Source organism: Falco punctatus (genome assembly GCF_963210335.1).
Source record: "Falco punctatus genome assembly, chromosome: 4".
NCBI classification, from domain to species: domain Eukaryota; kingdom Metazoa; phylum Chordata; class Aves; order Falconiformes; family Falconidae; genus Falco; species Falco punctatus.
Window position 1 is genome coordinate 27042759 of NC_137583.1, and position 21526 is coordinate 27064284.

Here is a 21526-nt window from a genome sequence, read left to right on the forward strand (position 1 = left end):
AAACACTTCTAAAAATAATAAGACAAGATGAGGGTAAGGTTTTTGTTCAGGTAGTCATATTAGGAAGCTAGCTAATAAAAAAGTGTACATTCAGTGGGGGGGAGCGAGGGGCTGCAGGAGCTGGCGCGGGGGGGTGCAGACCCCTCAGAGGATGGTGCATTTGCCTTTCTCCACCCAGGGGTTGTTTTTCATCAGCTCCGGGTTCAAGAAGGGATCTTCTGGAATGCCGTCCTCGATCCACTTCACAAACCTGCAGAGAGGGGAGCGGAGGGGTGGGCACAGAGCGCTGCGAGGGATGGAGGGGTGCTGGATACAGGGTGGGGGTGGCAGAAAGCAAAAGGGGGGATCTGAGGGGAACTGCAGTGTCCGGGGTAAATCCTGCTCTGGTGGGGAGCGGTGCTGGGGTGCAGCCTGCCCTGGGGCTGTGGGCATGACCCTCCCATGCACCCAGCTGGTTATGGGATGGGGGGGCAAGCACAAGGCAAGTTTAATAGAAGCTTTTTGCCCCCCACAGCTGTGGCTGCCTGTGCGCTACTGGCATGGGGGCGGCTCTTGCATTGCATTTTAAAACATTTTCACCAAAGTTGCTCTTTTTCTGTCCGTCCCCCGCTCCCGCCATGTGAGTGATGGGGCCACGGGCTGGGTTAACAGGTGCGATGTTGTGAGACCCTTCTTGTGAGGAGCAGGGAGATACAAACCGCTGAGGGCATGTGTCTGTCTTCTACAGGTTTAAGTCTTTTGAGGGGGTGTCTGCATACTGCCCAGCTGAGCCCGCAGCACTGGGGGGGCTCGGGTGGCACCTGGGTGTCAGGGCTTCACACGGCTGCTGCCACATCCCTGCCACCACCGGAGCTTGGGCAGCTGGAAAGGAGCTGGGGGGGGGGGGCGGGGAGCGCTTACAGAAAGGCTCATGAGTGGGTTGCGGGCACCAGTACTGGGGCTGGCACAGTTTCTGCCACTGGGGCTTGGTGGGCTTGAAGAACTATAAAGGGAAAATCTATTTTGGCAGCTGATGGTGACTTTAAGGGATGTCAATGCTGGCCGTGGGTGGAGAAGAGCTGGGGGGGGGCATGGGGATGGGAGGGAGGGTGGGCACCCACTCACTCGGGTATTGTCTTAGAGGACATCTCCCGCTTGTAGGCCAGCTGGTACTTCAGGCTTTCCACCTCCTTCTTCCACTGCGGGAGGTCCCACTCGTCCATGGCAGGAGCCGGGGGCTCTGCAGGGCTGCAAACAGGGACGCTGGTGTCATAACCCACGGCCACATCCTGCCCTGGCCCCCCCAGCTCTGCACCCTGCAAAGAGAGGGTCCACCAGGATGGGGACAGCACACCACCACACTCTGGGGGCTGTTTCCAACCCCATGGCGGAGCAGCCCATGGCTCCGGGAGCCTTCGGGGTTGCACTTACCTGCGGGCGCAGGGGCAGGTGCCCAGCGCTGCACTCTGGTAGCCACGCTGCGCCCGTGGGCACATGCAAAACCCGAAGACTGGCCAGATTTGACTGCGATTTGGATGCCGGCGGCGCCCCGGGGTGGGGAGGGCAAACAGACACCGGAGGCTGTTTGGGGCAGGGGTTTCTGTCCCTGCCTAGCCGAGGGGCCAGGGGGCACTTTGGGTGGCCACATGGCTGAGCAGACAGGCTCACATGGGTGCTCACCTCTGATTTGGGGAGCAAGACAGACCACCACGTAGCCCCTCGCTCCCCCCAGCCCCCAGCAGTGGCCCTGGGTGCTGGCTAACGGTGGGCGTTGTGATTGGAGTCCAGATCAGTTTGACCCTCACACGGGGCACCGATTGTGGCAGCACAAGCAAGCTAGCAAGCTCAGCAAGGCTTTACCGGGGGTCAGATTCTACTGTCCATGCTGGTTCTCCATCCTCCAGGGGCCAAACCACACTGCTCCTTCACTCTCTCCTTCCTCAGGGGACCTCCTCCATCCAGGGCCCCTCTCCCATGCTCCTCAGGGCTATTTAACCATTTTGTGGGAACAAACTACAGCTGCACATCGTCCATGCCAATCAGCCCACTGCCTTTGAAGCAAGGCCACACTGTATGTTATCAGTGTCACTCAACCCACTGCCTTCATTCCTCTACAGGTGGGGACATGCACAATGGGGAAACTGAGTCACAGCGGCTGATGGGGCACAAGCTGTGACTGCAGTTGCATGAGACCTTCTGCAGGCACCTGGCTCCCTGTGACACCCCAAGAATCGGTGGCAGGAGGGGACCTTCCCCTGCCTGTGGCCGGCTGTGACCCCAGACCCTCCAGCATGCAGCGGCACAGGGCAGCACCGCTTTGCACCCCGGGCGGCTGAACCCCGGGGGTGCCCACACACCCCATCCTGCATCCCAGGCCAGGCTGCAGCCCCCGGCGCAGGGGCAGGTGAGGGCTGGGGGTGCTGGGGGCGTGAAAGCCAGCCACGCACCGGCACAGCTCAGCAGTTACATGTGCTGCCCCAGCTCGGCATCCCTGCAGAGCATCCTCCGGAAAAACAGCCAGGCACGGGAGGAGAGCAGGCGCCCGCAGCCCAGCATCCCCCTGCACCCACCGTCCGGCCTCCCCGGGGCGCCGGTCCCTGCTGGCAGCTCTCCTGAAGACAGATGGGAACCAGCATCCCCATCCCTGCTCCAGCCATCCCAGAAGCATCCCACCACCGCGGCCGAGCCCTCCACCTACCTCAGCTGGAAAAGGTGCTAGTGGTGAGCGGGGGCTGCCTCCGTCCCCGCCGGCTCGGCGAGCCTCCCTGGCCTTGCCCGCGCTGCCTCCGCTCGCTGCTGGCGAGCCCAAATCCTCTGGGTAATCTATTAATGCACGGCTGGTCCAGCTGCCTCCGACACGGCAGGAGCCGGATAATGGGAGCGTCCTCCCCCCGCTGCTCCCGGGGGATTTGGCTCCGCTGAATGTGAGCGCCCAGGATGGAGGCAGCGTCCTGGTACCCGGTGGCCAAGCTGCCGAAATGGGGTTACCCCAGCCTCCCCCATAGCCCTGAGGGACAGAAGGGCCCCAAGGATGGGGGGTGGGGGTTATCGTGTGGTGGGACACGGCAGCACCTCAGGGAGGCCCTGCATCCCTGCAAAAGCCAGCCCTGCCATGGCTTTCCCCTAGCTGCTCCCGCTGTGCTGCCCCTGGGTTTTGTGGTTTTTCTCACTTCCCCGGTGCTGGTGGAGCTGGGTGGGGGCAGGGAGAGGCAGGGGTGCACCTGGGGAGGGGTTGGTTTAAAAAGAAAAAGGGGGGGGAAAAAAAAAAGGGAAAAAAAAAAGAAAGGTAAATGGAAAAAGTGAGCAGTTGGGTACACAACGTATGGCAGGGTCAGCACAAGGGGAAAAGGGCAACAAAATTAAAAAAAATACTAATGTGTAACTTACAGAGAGGAACAAAAGCCCACTGACGGTTGTTAGCTGATTAAAGAAAAACAATTAATGCAAAAGCAGAAACAAACAACCAAGAAGTAGAAAAAAAACCAACACCCACCTACCCCACCCCATCCCCATCCTTCACTAAATTAAGCAATTAAAAATAACTTCAGGTAAGCTTGGCTGCTTTGGGAAAAAAAAAAAAAGCAAGGGAAAAAAAAAAAAGCAGAAAGGTTTCCACAGAGGAAAACTGCCCCACTCTTGCCCCAGGAGCCCCTCCCTGCCGCCCGCCATGGGGTCTGGGGCTGTGGCCATGCGAGTAGCTGCTTGTTCCCTGCACCCACCTGGGCTGGAGCCCCCTGGTGCCACCCCACAGAGCCGAGGCTGGTGTTCCCACCCCAGGGCTCCCCAGGAGCCAGCCCCCTGCCCGCCCTGGGGGTGCAAGGAAAGGGTGAAATACAGATATATGTATATTTATGATATGATATATATAGGAGTGCACTCATATACACACATAAAAAACCAAGAGCGAGTGTGTATATATATATATACACACACATATGTTAGCACATACACACACACGTATATATGCATATATATACAACATATATGACAGTGGAAAACATATATTCATATTGTGTGCATATGCATCTGTAATATATAATGTATTTCATCACATTTATTATGCCTTGTGTGCATTATATACAATATATACACATAAATATAATACATACATGCACACATGTAATTCATGCCTGCATGCATACAGATGTGTGCCTGCACATACAGATGTGTGTATGTGTGCATATATATATTTATGGCATTAAACCACCAGAGCCATTCCCACGGTGCAGGAGGCTGATGCCCTGTGCAGAGCAGCCCTGCTGGCAGCAGGATGGTGCTGGGGGCACAGGGCCAGGGTGCAGCCGGGCTCCCCTCCTAGCGCCAGCCTCCATGGCCCATCGATCCATGGCGGTAAGAGCCTCCACGGCAGCCCGCTGGAGCCGCCGGCCCTGTGCTCTTCTCCTGGAGAGGATGCTGGGGTCTGGGGCTTGGCCAGGATCGATGGAGCTGGTTAGAGCCAACCCCCAGCCTGCTGCAGCCACAGCACGAGGGTTTTTGCTTTTTCCACCCAAAGCAAATAAATGTATTTTTCTTATTGCAGCAGCGATGCTGGGCTTGGCTGTGCCGTGAGTGCCGGGGTGGCTGTGGCTCGGGCTCGCTCCCCATGCTGCCATCCCACCGCCGCCGGCTCAGAGGGCAGCGATACCCACGCCGAGCCGCAGATCATCCGGCTGTTGACATCAATCGTAATCCCCCTGTGCTGCCTCCAAACAAGTATGGGAAAGGCTTGGGTTTAACGATAAAATGACACTGGAGACAGGTTATTGGATTTCCATGGATTTCCCACGATCTGATGGCAGCCAGGGCTGAGTGGTGGCAGCACCCACATTTAGGAGCCACTGTGGCCACCAGCCGCAAGCCTGGGGGTTCCTGGAGCCCACCGCTCCAGCCGCAGGCTCCTCGGAGGCAGGCAGGAAGCCTTGGCCAGGCGGGCAGGACAAGGTGATGTCTGCCCAGGCCGTGGGGGTCCTGGGGCCGCAGCGGGTGGGGGGCTGGTGGCCCCAGCACGGCAGATTGCAGGGCTCGCATTAGCTACCCCCACCGGCTTTGTAGATTAAAGAATTATGAACTCCTGAAGTTTTGCAATATTAATGATTGTAGCCATCTGTTAATCTGGCAGCCAGCAATGCGTCGCTTTTGTACTTTGCTTAGTCCAGTTATTCAAAGCGTATTTTTGGTTGGGCAGGCAGCTGGAGGAGCATGGCTCCTCATCCCAGGCTAGCTGCGCAGGGACCTGCACCCCGCTCCGTACCGCTCTCCCTGTGTTATTTCGGGGAGAGGAGCCCCCGGGCAGCAGCTGGCCTGCAGGCAGGGAAGGGGATGCTGGGCCAACATACACAGCCCAGTGCTCCGGGGCACAGGACCAAGGGATGTCACCTGCGGGGGGGACGTAACACACCACACCAGCAATGAGTTGAAAGCCCCCACCACCCTTGCAAAGCAGTCCCTGGAAAGCAGGGGTCTGCCCTCAGTGCCAGCTGCTAATTACGGCTCTCTTTGGGATGGTATTTTAGATAACTCAGTTCTCTGGTGCACACTTCGAAGGAACAAACTCATTTAGCAGGTTAATTAGTGTCCTTGGTAGAAAGGGTACCAGCGCTCTGCCAGCCCCCTTGGCAGATGAGGCTGGGAAGGATAATGCAGGCAGGGGCGGCGTGTTTGGGGGTGGCCCTGTGCATCCCCCCCAGCTCTGCTGCTGCTGGGGCTGCAAACTCACTCCCCGATGATTTAATTGCACAAATCCACCTGTGCATCACGGCCGAGAGGGTGAAGCTGCCCGCCCCACAGCTCCGTTCCCATCTAGAGACCAGCCGAGCCTGCCCCCTCGGGCTGTGCATCGCCACCCCCCCAGCAGAGCTGGAAGGGCCACACAGGTTTACCAGCACTACACAGCAGGGGTTGGTTTCGTTTGTTTTTAAATACTATACCAAGAACCCCCCGGGCCTGTAAACAATTAGCTTATTGACAACGCATTTCAAAAGTCTTTTCCATAATCCGGGTGAAGCACGCACTCAGAGCGGGCCTGCTGCCCACAAAGGCGGGCACACCACGCTCCCGCGCTAGAGGATGGCATTGCTCTTCCAGGCTTTAAGAACTTCACCCTTCATAGATGAAATTTTATTTTCGATACAGGCACTTACTTGCAAATGTTCTATTTACTGTTTGGCAGTATCAGCTATGCATACACTTGCTCAAACAGCAGAGTTTGGTTTGCTAAAATATAATATTTGGATAAGACTGCTCTAGGTGCCCATTTTCTTCTCCAAACTACGCATTTCAATTTTTAATGAGCTCTGTTCATCTCATTTCTACCTGGAGCAGAGCAGACAAGACCAGCCTTCGATTTACCTCTGGGGTTACACTAGTCATAGTCTCAGGGTGCTGGGAAGATGTTTTCCACTACGGTTGATTGTAATGTCTATACCTGCCTAGCCAACCCATGCCCAAAGTCAGGTGCAGATCTTCAAAGAGTCTTTTTCTCGTATATGAGGATACTATAAATAATTATATAATCTTTTAACTATAAGGGCTGCTATAAAACATTAAAATTCAGAGGTAGATAAATAATGAATCGATATGCTATTTACTTACAGTAAATAAAAAAGCAGTTCCTAGCCTTTCCTTGTGATGGTAAATCCAGGCTCGAAGGGGTAACAAAACACCTGCCCTCACCTGCTCCTGATCCGACACCACGGAGAAGTCTACACCCGCTCCATGTTCCGAGCGGGACTAAGGCTTACTTAGTTTTGCTGTTGACTTCTCACAGCCCCAGAGAGGTGCCCCAGCACGCTGTAATGCCCACTGTTGGCCCACCCAGGGACTCGGGGAACGGGCTGCTGTGGAGTTCAGCAGAGGAACCCTCAGCACAGCTGGCTGCCCAGCCTCCCCGCGCCGCTGGGTGAGCGCCCAGGGAGCGTTAGGGGCCAGACTGCGGCTCGGGGAAGGAAAGCTCATACACCGGGGCAAACAGAACACAGACACAGCGCCTGCAAAGATTAATGTTTGCAACTTCCTTCCCCTCTTTTTTTCCTTTTTTTTTTTTTCCTCCCCCTCAGCCATACCACAAACAGTGACCTCCTACTGCTCAGGTAGATGAGGTGAGAAAGATTGTATTACTGGGAATGCACACGGAAAATCTCTCTTGAAACACCGCGGTGCATCTTTAGGAGCACAGACAGGAACCAGGCACCCCGTGGCCAGCCCTGCCAACAATCCTGAGCATCAGGGGACTGCACTGACCTCTGCTTGTCCTGGCTGAGCCTGGACAGCACGACATAGAGGTACAGTGAGTGTTTAATAACAAAAACCCCAAAACAGAACTGACAACAGAACTACAGTATTTCTATAGGGCTTTATCTAAAATTGTATCGATTTAGATACATGAACATTTTTGTAGAAAACCTGAACAGTGTAGCTTATTTAGAATAACAAAAGCTGCAAAAGCCACTGAAAGCCTTAAATGTGCAAAATACAGTCAATAACAATTCCTGCCCACCCCCTCCTGCCAAACCAACCTATCACAGCAGGGCAGAGTATGAAAAGAGGCTAGAAATATTCCTGTTTCTCCCCCCACATTTCAAAAGTTAACTCTTAAACTTACCACTGTAACAAGGATTTTTGAGAAACCCAGAAGGCCATCAGCACCAGTCTTAACAGTCACATATTGCAGAAAGTAAAAACAACGCCCCACAACAGGAAAATGCTGAAAACTAGATTCTTTAAAAAACAAACAAACAAACAAGCCATTTACTGCATTGGGGCTTCCCAAATCTGGTTTACTGAAGCAAGTAAGAAAAATTCCGTTAAATGTCCTTCAGCCCCAAGAGAGGTTTACTTTTTATGATTACACACCAAAAAAAGGGCGTGCAAACAGCATTTTAATGTAATTGTTGTACATCTGTGGGGGGCAGTTTTAATTTTTTTAAAACTTCCTCTCTCTCAGCAGCTGTTCTGCTGCAGACATCTTACCCACAGCACATCTGTGCAACACAACAGAAGTAAAGACTTGCTGTGTTTTTTTTACTTCATCTGTGTTTCTCTCTCCTCCTTTCCCCTCCAATCAGCATCTCTCTGTAGACCAGTTTTTTTAAGAAGAAAACAAGGTATAAACAGACCTACAAGGAAGGAAATCTCCACAATGTGTATGTTGAAATACAGCCACTGTTCACCATCTTAACCTAGGATCTCATTTTGGATTTCTCTGAAGTCAGTTTTTAGCTGAATGCTTTTGGAGGTGACAACTAAAGGAGAACACAAGGGACTCCAGCAAGACTTCCGAGATTAAGACAAACTGGAAAATATTCCTGAAGATTTTGCCAAATTACAGTTTTTCACAAATGTTTATGAACTTTGAGACTTCATGATGAGCTGTGGTGCCAAGAGGCAGGTGCTTTAATCCCTGGGCAGAGAAAGATTAGTTAGTATAGTTCGCTGGTTTTTATAATAATGTTATAATAACTGACATTGACATATATTTGATACATTTAAATATCTAATTGATAAGTAACATAGTTGTCACTGATACTCTTCATTGTTAAATTCTAAAATACAGAGATACTCACTGCATTGTCAAAGATGTTGCCAAGATGCTTTGCCCATGGACACCTGAAAACCAGACAGATTCTTAATCCATTTTCTTGTAGGGACACACCTGCCCCCAGTTTTAGCCCCTCTGAGTTTTACACTACACAAAGCTTTACAAGCAGGCTAGTCCAACAATTCACTTCAGTTCCCACACGGAGACGATTTCAATATCAGATTTACAGTAAAATAATTAAGACAAAGATTGACCAAAAGAAACAGGATTTCATCAGATTCTCTTGGATCACTGCTAGAGCATACTGTAAAGCCTCACAAAACAAAACACAATTAATGTAATTACACATTTATTAAATACAGCCTAACTCATATATAACCGAGTGAAATGAGGCATTTTATTTTCACTGCTACACGCCAGCAAAGGCTGGCGAGAAGAAACAGACAGAAGCATTTCAAACTGAAGGTCAACTTAAACGTCCGTGACTTCCACTTAAGACAGTTAAGAGATGAATTCTCAACATTACTCTGCTGACATCAGCTATGCGTGAATTAAAAGTGCCAGAGGAAGCAATTACTCTGCCTTCTGGTATAAAACCAGAGAGTCAATTCATTGTAAAGATATTATGTCAATACATTAAAAGTATCACCCTAAGGCCCATAAAGCTTTACTGTGCAAAACAGGAGAGCAAGGATTATACATATAAACAGCTAGTGGTTTCAAAAGTGTTTTATTATCATTTGTAATCCAGATAAAGTACCTGGGCTTTTTTAGAACTCTGTTTTCCCCACCCACTGAAGCTCTGTGCTGCTGCAGAGCAAGTGGCCTCTCTTCTTTTTAAGAGGGTAAGAATGACAGGCTCACTACCACATGATGTGTTTCTTACAATTTTACAAGAAACATTGACATCTGTACACCCACTGTATTCTTGTAGATACATAATAATATACATTTTGAGCTACTTTCAACTATTTTCTCTATGTAGAGTTTTATGCAGTATTAAGCCTCCTTAAAGTCTGGTAACTGCTTTGCTCTAATTAAAGCGTTTTTGGTTGTTGTTGATGACAGTGATATTTAAGTAACAGACTCAGACTGTACCATATGTAAGCTCTTAATGACTGGTCAGGGTTGCCAAGAGCAGATATGTTTTTCGTAACATTGAGTACTGGGAAACGAGAAGGTCATTTGGTTACAACAGGTAACATGGAACAATTTCACATCTACCCAAAACACCACGTTCAGTACTTTTACAACTGCTAATAACAGGCAATAATAAAAACCAAAAACTGAATTGTGAGTTAAAACTGTTAACTAAGAGAAAACTACCACCAGTGTCACAACACAGTGATTTTTTTTATTTTAAAATGATAGATTTATACATACTTATGCAGATTCTCTGTAATAATATTCAGAGCGAACAGGCCAATGGATTGCATCTTTTTATGTCTGCAGGTCAAGAACAGGCAAAGGAATTCACCCACGTACTGGGGACCAAGGTTTTGCCACCTAAGCAATACAAAACCAGGAAACAACACAGCTGTTCAACAACAGAGACAACTTTCCCATTGATTCCTCGCACCGTATTTGCATTCATGACTTATCCAAAGGACTGAGCTGGCTGGTTTCAGAGTGTTAAGGATTACATCTCTGCTAAACATTACTGCTGTAGGACTGCTCTGACCATTTCCATAAACAAACAGAATTCAGGGAGTAAGTGTTTACTCACAGTTTTAATATTGTTGCTTTCTGACAATCTAGATCTCTCAAAATCAGGTTGACAGTGCCCTGGAGAATATTTTCTTCATAGGAAAGATGCTCCAATAAGAGCCTCAGAGCCCAAAAGTTATTCTAGGAAGAGACAAAACAAGACCAGTGATTTAACCAAATTGCCATTAATTTCTTAAAAAAACGACTAAATTAAAGGTCAACAAAGCTAAAAGGGGAACAATACCAAGTTAAATGTTCTAAAATCTCCGAGTTGCTGTTATGCAAATTTTAAATATCATTTGCTTTAATCTCTTAGAACACAAATAAGTATTTAGGACTCACCCCAAAAGCCAGGGCTATCTCTAAGAAGGAATTCAAGTATGGAAGATCACAAAAAAGCATCTGTTGTACTGCTTGTACTGCGAGAATGAGACAAGCCTCATGTTGCAACTACAGGGAGAGAGATCAACAAGAAGATACATGTACTTAAGTCCCTTTTCCCACTACTTGTATATTGCATCCAGTCAAATCAGCACCAAGTTATTACCATTCCAGTCAGACAGGTTGGATGTCAGACACTACATCCACAAGAATCTTATGAAAACGAAAAAAAGGGGGAATAGAACAGGTACTTTATTTATATAGCATGTTCCACCTCGTGCTCTCAAAGTCATCACAGAAACATGAAGTCTCACACTGTCACAGAAGCAGAACTAGAATTAAAGGGAAAAAAACTTCTGGCCCAGAAGTCACATTTGGAGAGCAAGCTGAACTTCCTCAAAAGTAGTAGAAAAGAACAAGAGAGCTTCTTAGATATATTGCCTGTATTTAATACAGAATGTATTTCAAGCCATCTTTGAACATGTTCTACTGTACTTGAAACCATCATTCAAAACAAGTTTAGAAATTCTGGGCTATTCTGAGTTTTGAGACAAACGCAGTGTCAAGTCTCAAAGGATAGTCTCCCGTTTAAATCAAAACAACACAAGATCACCCTGTGAGACATTAATTACAAACTCAATTATTCCCAGCCCTCCCACTTTATAAATGCAAAAATTTGGACAGTGATAAAGTAGGTTGTCCTAGGTTGAAGATGGTGCCAGACCAGAACAGACCCTAACAGTTTTCTTACCTTCAGATACCTGCTCTAGCCTTTAGACTGTACTAAGAACAATCTTCTACTGATTCCCCCCAAAAAATCTTCAAGCCCCATCTTAAAAGCTTTTCATAAAAATCCAACTGTTTTTAATACTGCTGTATCTTCAAGCACAATTAAGACAAGTGGTAAACTTCCTTACTGCTACGTGCACACTTACATGAGGAGAGAAAATTGCAGACGGTAAAGAAACATTAATTTTTGCCTTCAGTTCCTCCAAAAGGCCACCAGTGGCAGCAAGCACCCTCTGCAACAGAAGAAGTCAGTCATAACAGGAAGGATGCCCAGATACTCTACAAACACGAAACAGCACCCAAGATGGTTCTTTAATGTGCTTCTACTTTTTTTCAGCATTTTTAGAAGAGGTTGCCTGTTCAACATCATAGTCGAGGAAAGCTGGGGCTCTACAGCACTACGAAACCATATAACATAGCCTCTTCATTTTAACCTACTATGCTGAACAGATAGTTGTTTCTGTTCTTCTGAAGAAAATACTCAAATACTGACTCTTTAGGACTACCTGAACACATTTTTCTTAAACTGCTTTCCTATCCATTTTGTTATCTGATCCATCTCAACATTAAAAGATACAGAATCGGTATCAGGCATTGAGTTGCAAGCCGAGTTAATTTGTTTACTGCTGCATTTAACCCTCCCAAATCACAACATTCTGCAAAGGGTTACATTTGGCACATACCACAAGGGCATTTGATGAGGCACTGAAAAGTTAACCTTAGCATTTAAAAGAACGAGCCAATACCCAAATCAAATGAAGACTTGTATAAAACCAAGACAACAGATTCTCTCATTTCATGGTACTGTCTCAATTACCTTTTGGAAGTCAAGTGGTGGCTCTTTCAGGGACAGGGGATGTAGGTGCCCACTTCTTTCCAGCAAACTGCTGCTACCCAAGACCATAATGAAGGAACTCCAGCATTTTGGCTGAAACACAGCAGAACATGTGTTTTACAAGTCAAGTCTGTTCACAGATGTGTAAATTATTCAGAGAGAAAAGGGTTCTGGCAGTAAGTCCTTGCATTAGAGAAGTAACTAGATAAAACAGGTAATATGCAGAAAAACTCAATGGGCCACAGAAACAGCTTTAATAAAGACTCACATTCCTGTATAGTGACACACTGCAGTAAAGGAGTTTGAGCGCATGCTTAATTAGAGCAGCATCTTTCAAAGGCGGCCCTGCAAGAAATAAAAAAACAAAATCCAAAACATGTATTTCCTGAATAACTATAGAGTAGGAACACAAACAGGATACCAACTTAGAGATATGTTTCTACAGAAATCGAACAAAAACCTAAACAAGCGCCTACAACTATTTTACAATATTTTGTAGGTTCTGAATAGAAAAACATCATCAACTGTGAAGCGCTATTCTGGAAAGCAACAAAGAACTGAATACAATTTAGACTAAGCCACCGCAGCAGGTGACCCAGAATGAAGTCTTCATGATGTACATCACACCACAGTGCAATACGCACTGTCAGTATCTTATACTTTTAAGAATTTTCCTAGTAGTTGAACATCTCTAAAATAAATCTTTCATTTCAGAATACACTTTGAGGCAAGTAGTACACACCAAGACAGATGATGACAGTTATCAGTGGCTGAACTAAAGACAGAATGTAATACACAGCTCATGAAACCCCTTCCATCAGGAAGTTTTCATTCTCAAGGCCAATGCATACCATCATGCTAAGTTACATACTGCCATTGGTATTGCCGTGACATAATAAGAGAGCTTTGTCTTTTCTTTTAATAGGTTGCTTTCCATAAAACAACTTCACAGCTGACAAAACCAGCTGTTTGTGTGAATTGTACTGAACAGATTCATGCTCAAATATAAAGACATTCTTCCTGCCTAGTGTAACGTACCATGCTTTAGTCTGGACAACTTATAGTTGGGTTCACGGTCCCTCAGAATGTTACCAATTTTAATGAAAAAGTAAAAGCTCTAACGAAGTAAGGTTCTAAATACATATTAATTGAGAAATCACACTTGCCAGCTGTAACCCAGGGCCCAGAGTCTAGCATATCCTTTCCAGCGGGGACACTGCCTGTTCTGAACATCTTCAGGTAGACCTCAAACTGTAAAGGCGTTATCCGGCAGGCAGTACAGCAGGTGAGGCCACTGATGGGGTACAACAGCGAACATGCGGCATTGAGGAAATCTCCAATTTTACAGAAATAGAAAGGGATTTTATCTTGAAGGTGTCTTAACCTGACAAGAAGAAATGAATGTTTGATTTTCCTTTACATGAAAGTTTTACAATATGTATGTATAGATCTGATCGTGCTTGACCGCTAGCAATTAGCAAACAGCTGCCAAAAAATCCTCCTGCTTCTCACTCTGCCAGTTTACTGCACATTAAAGAAACACAGATTAGGACGCAACCTTAGGGCAAAGAAACAGTTGAGGGAGTGGGAGAAGAAACCAAAAAAAGCCATTTACCCTCTGCTATCATTGCATTTCACAGCTTTCAGGTAGCGAACAACTTCTTTATAGCTGGGGAGAAAAAAACAGAGGTAAGTAGGAAGAGGAAGGAACTGCAAAGCTATACATAGGTCAAATATTTACTACAATTAATGAAGTAAAACAGTAGATTTTCTCACATGAGACATCGCACAATAGGCTAGAAATACAACTGGCAAAAAGAGCTAATTGGAAATAGGTTCCAAGAAGCTATCCACAGATTATTTCTGTACTGTGGCAAAATAAAGCAGGAGGCTGCCTTTCAGTTTAATTCTTTAAGAGGACTATATGTTTTGAATAAACACTACTGAAGACCCAGAGACCAGAACACACGTTTTTTTGCTGTCTTCCACCTATTCAGCCTTTGACGAATAGAATTTGTTTTAAACATGAATGTCTAAATGATGCTCGGTCTATGTAAACAAAGAAATTATTCACTTCAGCATTCTTGTCTAGTCCTAAAGCGTTCAAAAGGTCTTGATTCTGGCTTTGAAAAACTTCAAAAAGCTACTTGCCTTCTTGGTAAGTCCAGCAAGTAAGGTAATGCAACCTGCATGTACGTCTTCAAATATGTCTGTTTTATATGTTTCCCCATTATATAGAACTGCCGATGTCAGGAAAACACTATACTGCAGTCAATACCATGCAAAATCTAAAAACTGAGTTCACAAAATGAAAAATCCAAACCATGACCCAACCAAATCTTACTTATTTTGGTCTACCAATTTCTCCACTCGAGCCTCTATAACAGGGAATGCTTCCCACAGAAATATTTTCCTTCCTTTCTGAGTTCTTTGACCAGTGATGTTCTGGCCTTTTAAAACGGTGGTCAGTAATACATGGTCCCATGGCACAACATTCAAGCTGAAAGTACAAAAATAATTTTCAATCAGGTTTTGTGTGTACCCCACAATTTGTTTCCCTTGGAGAACACAAAGATTTACCAATAAAACATCTTGAGGTTTACAGCTCAATTCTGGGGGGGCGGAAAGAAAGAAGAGTGCTATATGGACAACTTAACCATAGCATCAAACAACAACTTCTGTAAGGACAGGACAAATATAAAACAGGTAATATGAAATTGTATTAAGTGCTCGCACCTAACACTATTAGTGAAAGAACCATTCTCTATAGCCGTTTTTCAAATCAGGTAACTATATAAAAATATATTTGGTAAAAACAAACCCCAAAGAACGTACCTATTTGAGAAGCCAAAACAGTGACATGGAAGTGAGATGGACTGAAAAAAAAGAATAAACTTTTCATACAAACTTTTTGGAAAGTCACACAGCACCAGCATCCTCTGAAGTTGTGTTGTGATCCTATGTTTTGAAAAGAAAAAAAAAAAAAGAAAAAGAAAAATCTTTTAAAATCTGATGAATGACTACCAAGTTGTTAAAGGTTTTTTTTAATCCTATGGGAAAATATTCTACAGAAGTTTAGACTTTTTTTTGTTAGATGTCAGACAGTTTGGATCTATATTTAAATTTATGCTTTAAGCTTTGTAGTGAACAACAGCATTGCTCTTTTGTTATTATGTGTAACCACCAGTAAAACCAAAGTTCTGTGGTCTTAAGTTTTAAAACAAAGATCCCCAGTGAGTATGTGTGAGACGCTGCAGCAAGGCACGATGAACCCAGTAAGCAACCTGAGCTCCTGGCAGCTTGACAGCTAGAGAAACCATTTTTGTCTTAACTGAAAACTGGGGATAACACACGGACAAAAAAGAGTTTACTCTTTCAAAAGTGGGGGAAGGAGGCAAAAAATTCCTTTTGACATTCTTTTAAAGTAAGAAATTAAGAAATTCAAGAATAGTAATTTAAAATGAAAACTGATACAGGATTTAGGTTATACCTGTCATTAGTTTCAAATAAGAGGTGAGAATATATAATTGTTTTTGAGTGCTCCTGAAAAAAGTTAATAATTCATTAACCTTCTGTTGCAAGTGAATTTCGGGTTAAAGGTGAAATATAAAGCTAAAATGAGAAATGAATTAAGCCAAGTGAGCAAGATGTCCTCATTCACCAGCCTCTGGGGGAACTTTACTATGTTACATCCCTGACTACCCCATCCCAGTGGAGTACTACAAGGCTGCTGTTTTGATCTTTAACAGACACTATTTACTCTTTGGCTTAATAACCACAAGTAGCTACCTGACACCACCTTCTGGTCTGGCCTTACAGAACACTCCTGAACTACAGCTGAAAACTAATTCATCTTCTTGGCTTTGAGTTCCCCATTGAGTTACTCTGCTTTAAGGCAACAAAGAAGGGTTTGAATGCTTATGTGGCTCTAAAGGCAGGTATCGCCCTTGCCCTTCACAGAAAGGAACTCAGTGGTACTTCTAAAAATCCAGATTTGTAGCATATAACTGTAAAACCTGATAGCACACGGAGGTCCCTGCTCATTTGGCTGACCGGTGCATATTATTGTCTGTATTCTTCTGCCTGTCCCTACCCATCTACGGTCTACACGCAGGCAGCAGCGGCTACTTTGGCTCTGCTCAAACAATACTTAAGACAGTACAGTGGGGTTGTGTTCCCTGATATGGAGTTCCTGATGCTACAGGACCGTAAGATTATACAACCCTGCAGGTTTACTTTTGGCTTTTAAGAGCGAAAGTATTCACTTTTTTCCTTTTATGCCTTTGAAGTACTTTGAAGTGCATTTTAAATGCAAGCAGAAAGTTTGCAGCCAGCAACCATCCCACTGAAATCTCATATGGCAAGTCAAGTCTTACCTTTGCAACAGACAAGGGACAGCTATCTTTAATGAACCAATTTGACCAAGGTTCTGCCAGCTTCTAATTGGGGAGGAAAAAAAGCACTAATTAATGTTTGGCTTGTTTTCCTCCCTTTTTCCCTTCTCTATACTCAACTGTTTAAGAACACCCTTTTTTCTTAAAAAGCATTGGGAGCTATCATGCTAATAAAAATCATTCCAAACAAAAAAACAAGCACTTGAAGCATAAAACACGTTCTAGAATTAACAGTTTTGCAGCAGTACCTAACCAACTGAAGCAAACCTCCCCACTCTGACCCAAGCAGCACCAAACCTTCTGACCTGCCATATTAAGACCATCACAGGCACATCTTTGCTTTTATAGGGCCTCTGAAGGGCTGTATATCATCATCCCATGAGGAGGCCAAACCACATCCCACGTAACCACAGTGAATGCTGTGGGACTTGTAATAAGGGTACAAAGAGACCTATCCAAATAATGTCAAGGTTTGCAAGGAGCAGGCTGGATACAGCTGCTCAGAAAGAATTGCAGAGGAGCTGCTGTTTCTGGCCTGTCAAACCAACCCAGACCATATTTATTTCTTTATAAAAAACCTTGAATTTAAGCCCCAAAATATTTACTTTTTGGAAAGCAAAGCTCTGCAAGCTTGCTCAAGCTAGACAGTCATCAAGCATGAAACAGCCATGATACAAGCAAGCAAAGAAACAGCGCAAGTAGTAAAGACTGAGGTATTTAAACTCTGTTTGTATTTATTTATTTATTATGCTGTCTTCCCAGATGATGGGTCAGCCTTCAGATTTAGGGGAGGCATATAAAACTTATTACCCAAGGAACATCACGTGTTCCCTTCCTCCCAGGTCAGGAGCTAACGTTTCTTCACACAATGCAGCTTGTGTGCCCTCCCCTAACTCGCCCCTTTTCCTGGGGAATTAACCCCACCTGCTACCATCTGCTGTCTGTCATGATCCCTCTTCCCAGTTCCCATCTCAAATTCCTTCCCCTAGCTGGAGACCTTCTCCCCTCCTCAATCCCACTTAACTTCTTCCTCTCACACCCAACCTTTAACCCCCTCTTCTCCCCCAAATCCCTCCTCTTAACCAGTCTCATTTTTCCCCTCAGGTGTACTTGTTTTCCTCTCACTGTGCTGCAGCCAGGGCAGTGATCCTTACACTGTCCTTACCCTTAATAAATGGAAAATCAGAACTCTCTCACTTAGGCTCCTCCCTTTGAGGAGCAAAGGAAAATTACACACTAGATGTGGAATGGGATACTTACAAAGCAGGGTCTTTATGAAGTGTTATCTCCTTAGCAGCTCCCAGAAACATGACAGCAGCAGCTTTAGGACTCTCTTTTTCTGCTTGATCTAAAAAATTTGTTACCAGTGCAAAAACTCCAGAATACCTAAGAAAGTTAAGTAGTCTGTAAGATAAAGTGTCTGCAAGGACGTACTTTGCAAAAAAATGTCAATTATGACCGTTCTACAGTTTGAGGGCAAACTGACTTGCCTTTCCTTGAAAAGCCTCTGTTACAGTAAAAAGGTATTTGCACAGCCACAACTTTAAGCATTTTAAAGGCACATACCACTGAGCAAAAGCTGAACCCCATTCTAAAAAGAACCCTACTAAAAATATAAGCTTTACTTTCACACTTTCTTTAGGTTATAATAATGTGGGATATTATCACGTGTCTTAGTATAGCACAAGATATCCATTTAAACTTTTATTTAAGATGTATTTAAGATGTATTTAATGTAAGCAACTTTGCTTACATCCAAGTGCTGTTTAATAGCTCACTGGCCAAGTTCTCTCAGCTATGTTTTTCTATATCAGATGCCATGATTCCAATTATCCCTTGACTAAAGGAAATCAAACCTGCACTGGCCAGTATGTACTGCTAGTAGCTGAGTTCTGTCATCACTTACCTGTATACAACCTCCATGTTGCGTGATCTGCAGATGTTGCATTGCCCAGGAGGCAACTTTGTGAGGCAAAAGCATTCCTGTTGTGTGGGAGGTGTTCTTTCTCCAACCAGATACTTACTATATTCCACAGAAAGGTCCTGGATGAATTTTATTAGAAGACTTCCTAAGAGAGCAGACAGGTAAGAAACTTTTAGTGCAATTTTTAATTTTTTTCAAAACTAAAAGAAACAAAGACAACCCCATGTGAAATATTTAGCAAGTTACTCACACCCAGCCTTATTGGTCAGGAAAGCTTTGTTGCTTCTTCCAAGGGAGGAAAGCAGGAAAGTACACAAACTGGACCTGCAGACCTATGTCTGGTCTGAGTATGGCCCACAAAGAGAGTAGAAGCAGTAAGCTGTCACCAAGCCTTTGCAGGGAGAGTTGTGGACCAGACATTGAGCCACAGACTGAGCAGTGATGGTGAACCACAGGTCTCCCAGGACAGTATGACAGCATAACACCTACCACCATGACGAAGGTCTGCATCTATATCTGTGAGCTCCAAATTGAACATTACAAGAACACCAGCCAAGGCAAAGTCACGCTTGTCCTTCCAGAATTTGCTTTTGTTGTGTGCATTGCAGTGACAGAGCGAAAGGGTTGTCCAATTCTGGCACTATTTCATAAAATGTGAAAAACAGGCAAAGGTTTGGGGTTTTTTCCCCCCCCCCACCCCTCAGTATAAGCAAATAAAAAGTTAGTTCCTCTGAGTGAAGGACTACCACTCATTTAATTCTTTACACACCTAGGCAAAGCCACAGCAGAGTATTTTGACAGTCAGGGCAAGAAGCCAATATGGCATAACCTCCCCCCCCCCACCCCCCCCCAGTAATTTACTGTCATTCCTGAATACCTTACAGAGACACTTAGGGCTGGCACCTTTCCCAATGTAAATTGGTAACAAAGCACTGTCTTCATGCGTTCACCCCAACTTTGCTTACAATTCAAAATTTTCTGAATTCTAAGAAAACTCAAACAAACCAACGCCACGCACCCAATTCCCCAAACTCACCCCCGCTCTCACCCTAGGTTAGGACAATCTAAGAGTCTGACATTTCTCTACTGCAGTGAGAAGCAGTCTGATTTAGTAATCAGAGTTCATGAAATACACTGTGAGTAAACAGGCAGTGCATTTGCTTATACCAAGTGAACGTCCACTCCAACAACTGGCTGGACTACTAGAAATAAACCCAGTCAGTGACCACATTTTTAGTAGCATTGTGAAACAGACAGATGTCAACATTTAGGAGAGGAACTGTTACAATAATCAAGTTTCACATATCATTTATTCTTTTAGTGTGCTTAAGAGTGATTAGTTTTTAAAAGACTGTTGAGTAATTTAGTTTACTGAAAGTTGTGCATTTCTTTATTACAGCTCTGCTTACCTCAGAAGCTAGTTTATCACAAACGTAGCAGTAGCATTGATTACAAATATCAGCATTTTTTCCAAGGGGTGAGCATGTATCGCATTCTGTTCGCCTACAAAGTTGAAAACCAGAAGGTTATTTATGAAACAAGTTACATGCATATCCAACTCTACTTCTGCTTTCAGCTGTTAAAAACCTAACAAGGTTACTGGACAAGATGGACTAAATGTGGAAAATGAAACCCCCATATTAACCTCCACGTCACTGAACATACTCAAACGGATGTATTGTACAGTCATATCTTGCATGAGGCATCACGTATGCTTGTTTACTGAAAGTAACTATTAGTTCACATTCCTCGTCCACAACTTCTTCAGATCTCTTCTCTTCCAGGACAGACTTCTCTGTAGAAAAGAGAACATGCAGTATAGATCAGTATAAAGGTAACTACAACTTCATTATAAATTCAACCAGCTATTGACATTTACTTTTTAAATGCACTTTAAGGCACAAATTTTCTTATGATTTTATACAGTACCATTAAGAACGGTACAGTGGCCTGGGACACAAAGCTTCCACCCTCTACCAAAACAGGGGTAATGTAATCAAAAAGAATCCAATTGATTTTGAAAAGGCCCAGTCTCAGCTAAGTTTGTAATATTTTGAAACCACACAGCAGTATCCTTAAGGGCAAGTAATGCTCTCAAAGAAACCCCCAAAATCAGGAAATAATGGCAGTTCCTCCTCATTTTATTTATTTTTGAAGTACTTTGTTTTCCTAGCAGCAGAAAGACACATTTCAAGCATAACACATAATAGTTCACTTTATTTCAAAAGTTCTTTTACAGAACTTCATCGACAAGAACACAGTACTTACCCTGTGGGTCTACTAACAAAACTGAACTCCCATGAGTGTTCTCAGCTTCATCATCACTGATCAGGATTATGCTCTGCTCTTCTTCACTTTTCAACGGCCCCATGGTTATTGAACTCCAAGGGAGAGAATGCTTGGCAGCAAACAGGAGATAAAGGCAGTTTACACTTTGAAGGTCCTTTCCTCAAGAGGGGAACAAAAAGACTTCTCCAAGACCCAAACGCTTCATCTATGCCAGGTTAGTTACACTAGGGACAGGAAAATTCAACCCTTACTGCAGTCAGCAGCTAAAAAACCATTGCATTTCCCATCCAGAGCTGGGAGAACCCTAAAAACAAGGAGGTGGGGGAAAAAAACCCCTGAAACTCCCTCCCAGACGTGAGATGTGTTGTTCCTTCGGTGGGACCGCTTTTGAAAGAACTATCTAATGATAACAACTATTGATCACAACAGTTTAGCAGTACCTCACAGGCTCGGGGCGCCAGCAATGCTCAGCGCAGAGCCGGCTGCTCCCTCCCCTCCCCCCAGCTCCCCTCCCCCCAGCTCCCCAGCCTCCAACAAGCACATGCCAGCTCAGCCCGCCTCCCCCATACCCCCTCCGTGGCCCTCCCTCAACAGCCCCCCGCGCTGCCCCACCGCCCCAACAGCCGACCGCGCTCCCTCCTCCCCACTCCCAGCCCCACGCAGCGCCCCCCGCCCCGGCCACAACCCACGCT

General features: G+C 45.2%; 2 protein-coding genes across 6 annotated transcripts; both read right to left on the reverse strand.

Annotated features, from left to right (window-relative positions):
- Window positions 1–34: 34 nt before the first annotated feature.
- On the reverse strand, window positions 35–7718 carry GNG13 (G protein subunit gamma 13). 4 transcript variants are annotated; one of them, XM_080386617.1, is made up of 4 exons: window positions 7580–7710; window positions 3367–3399; window positions 1105–1227; window positions 35–250 (listed from the first exon to the last, which is right to left on the reverse strand). In XM_080386617.1, the coding sequence occupies exons 3-4, from the start codon at window positions 1200–1202 to the stop codon at window positions 145–147; spliced, it is 204 nt and encodes a 67-aa protein (XP_080242743.1). In that variant the 5' UTR covers window positions 1203–1227; window positions 3367–3399; window positions 7580–7710; the 3' UTR covers window positions 35–144. The 4 variants fall into 4 exon arrangements, with proteins under 4 accessions (XP_080242743.1, XP_080242740.1, XP_080242742.1 ...); XM_080386614.1 differs by lacking the exon at window positions 3367–3399 and having other exon boundaries at window positions 7580–7718; XM_080386616.1 differs by lacking the exons at window positions 3367–3399; window positions 7580–7710 and adding an exon at window positions 6571–7170.
- LOC308063493 (uncharacterized protein) lies at window positions 7312–21296 on the reverse strand. Of its 2 annotated transcripts, none has more exons than XM_080386543.1 (19): window positions 20814–21296; window positions 20211–20340; window positions 19955–20048; window positions 19035–19185; window positions 18528–18690; window positions 17882–18007; window positions 16604–16666; window positions 15063–15185; window positions 14572–14727; window positions 13843–13896; window positions 13394–13611; window positions 12496–12572; window positions 12210–12320; window positions 11539–11625; window positions 10565–10672; window positions 10242–10363; window positions 9899–10021; window positions 8541–8583; window positions 7312–8093 (listed from the first exon to the last, which is right to left on the reverse strand). In XM_080386543.1, exons 1-19 carry the CDS (start codon window positions 20914–20916, stop codon window positions 8004–8006), a joined length of 2142 nt encoding a protein of 713 aa, XP_080242669.1. In that variant the 5' UTR covers window positions 20917–21296; the 3' UTR covers window positions 7312–8003. The 2 variants fall into 2 exon arrangements, with proteins under 2 accessions (XP_080242669.1, XP_080242670.1); XM_080386544.1 differs by having other exon boundaries at window positions 7312–8377; window positions 20814–21292.
- Between the last annotated feature and the right edge of the window lie 230 nt (window positions 21297–21526).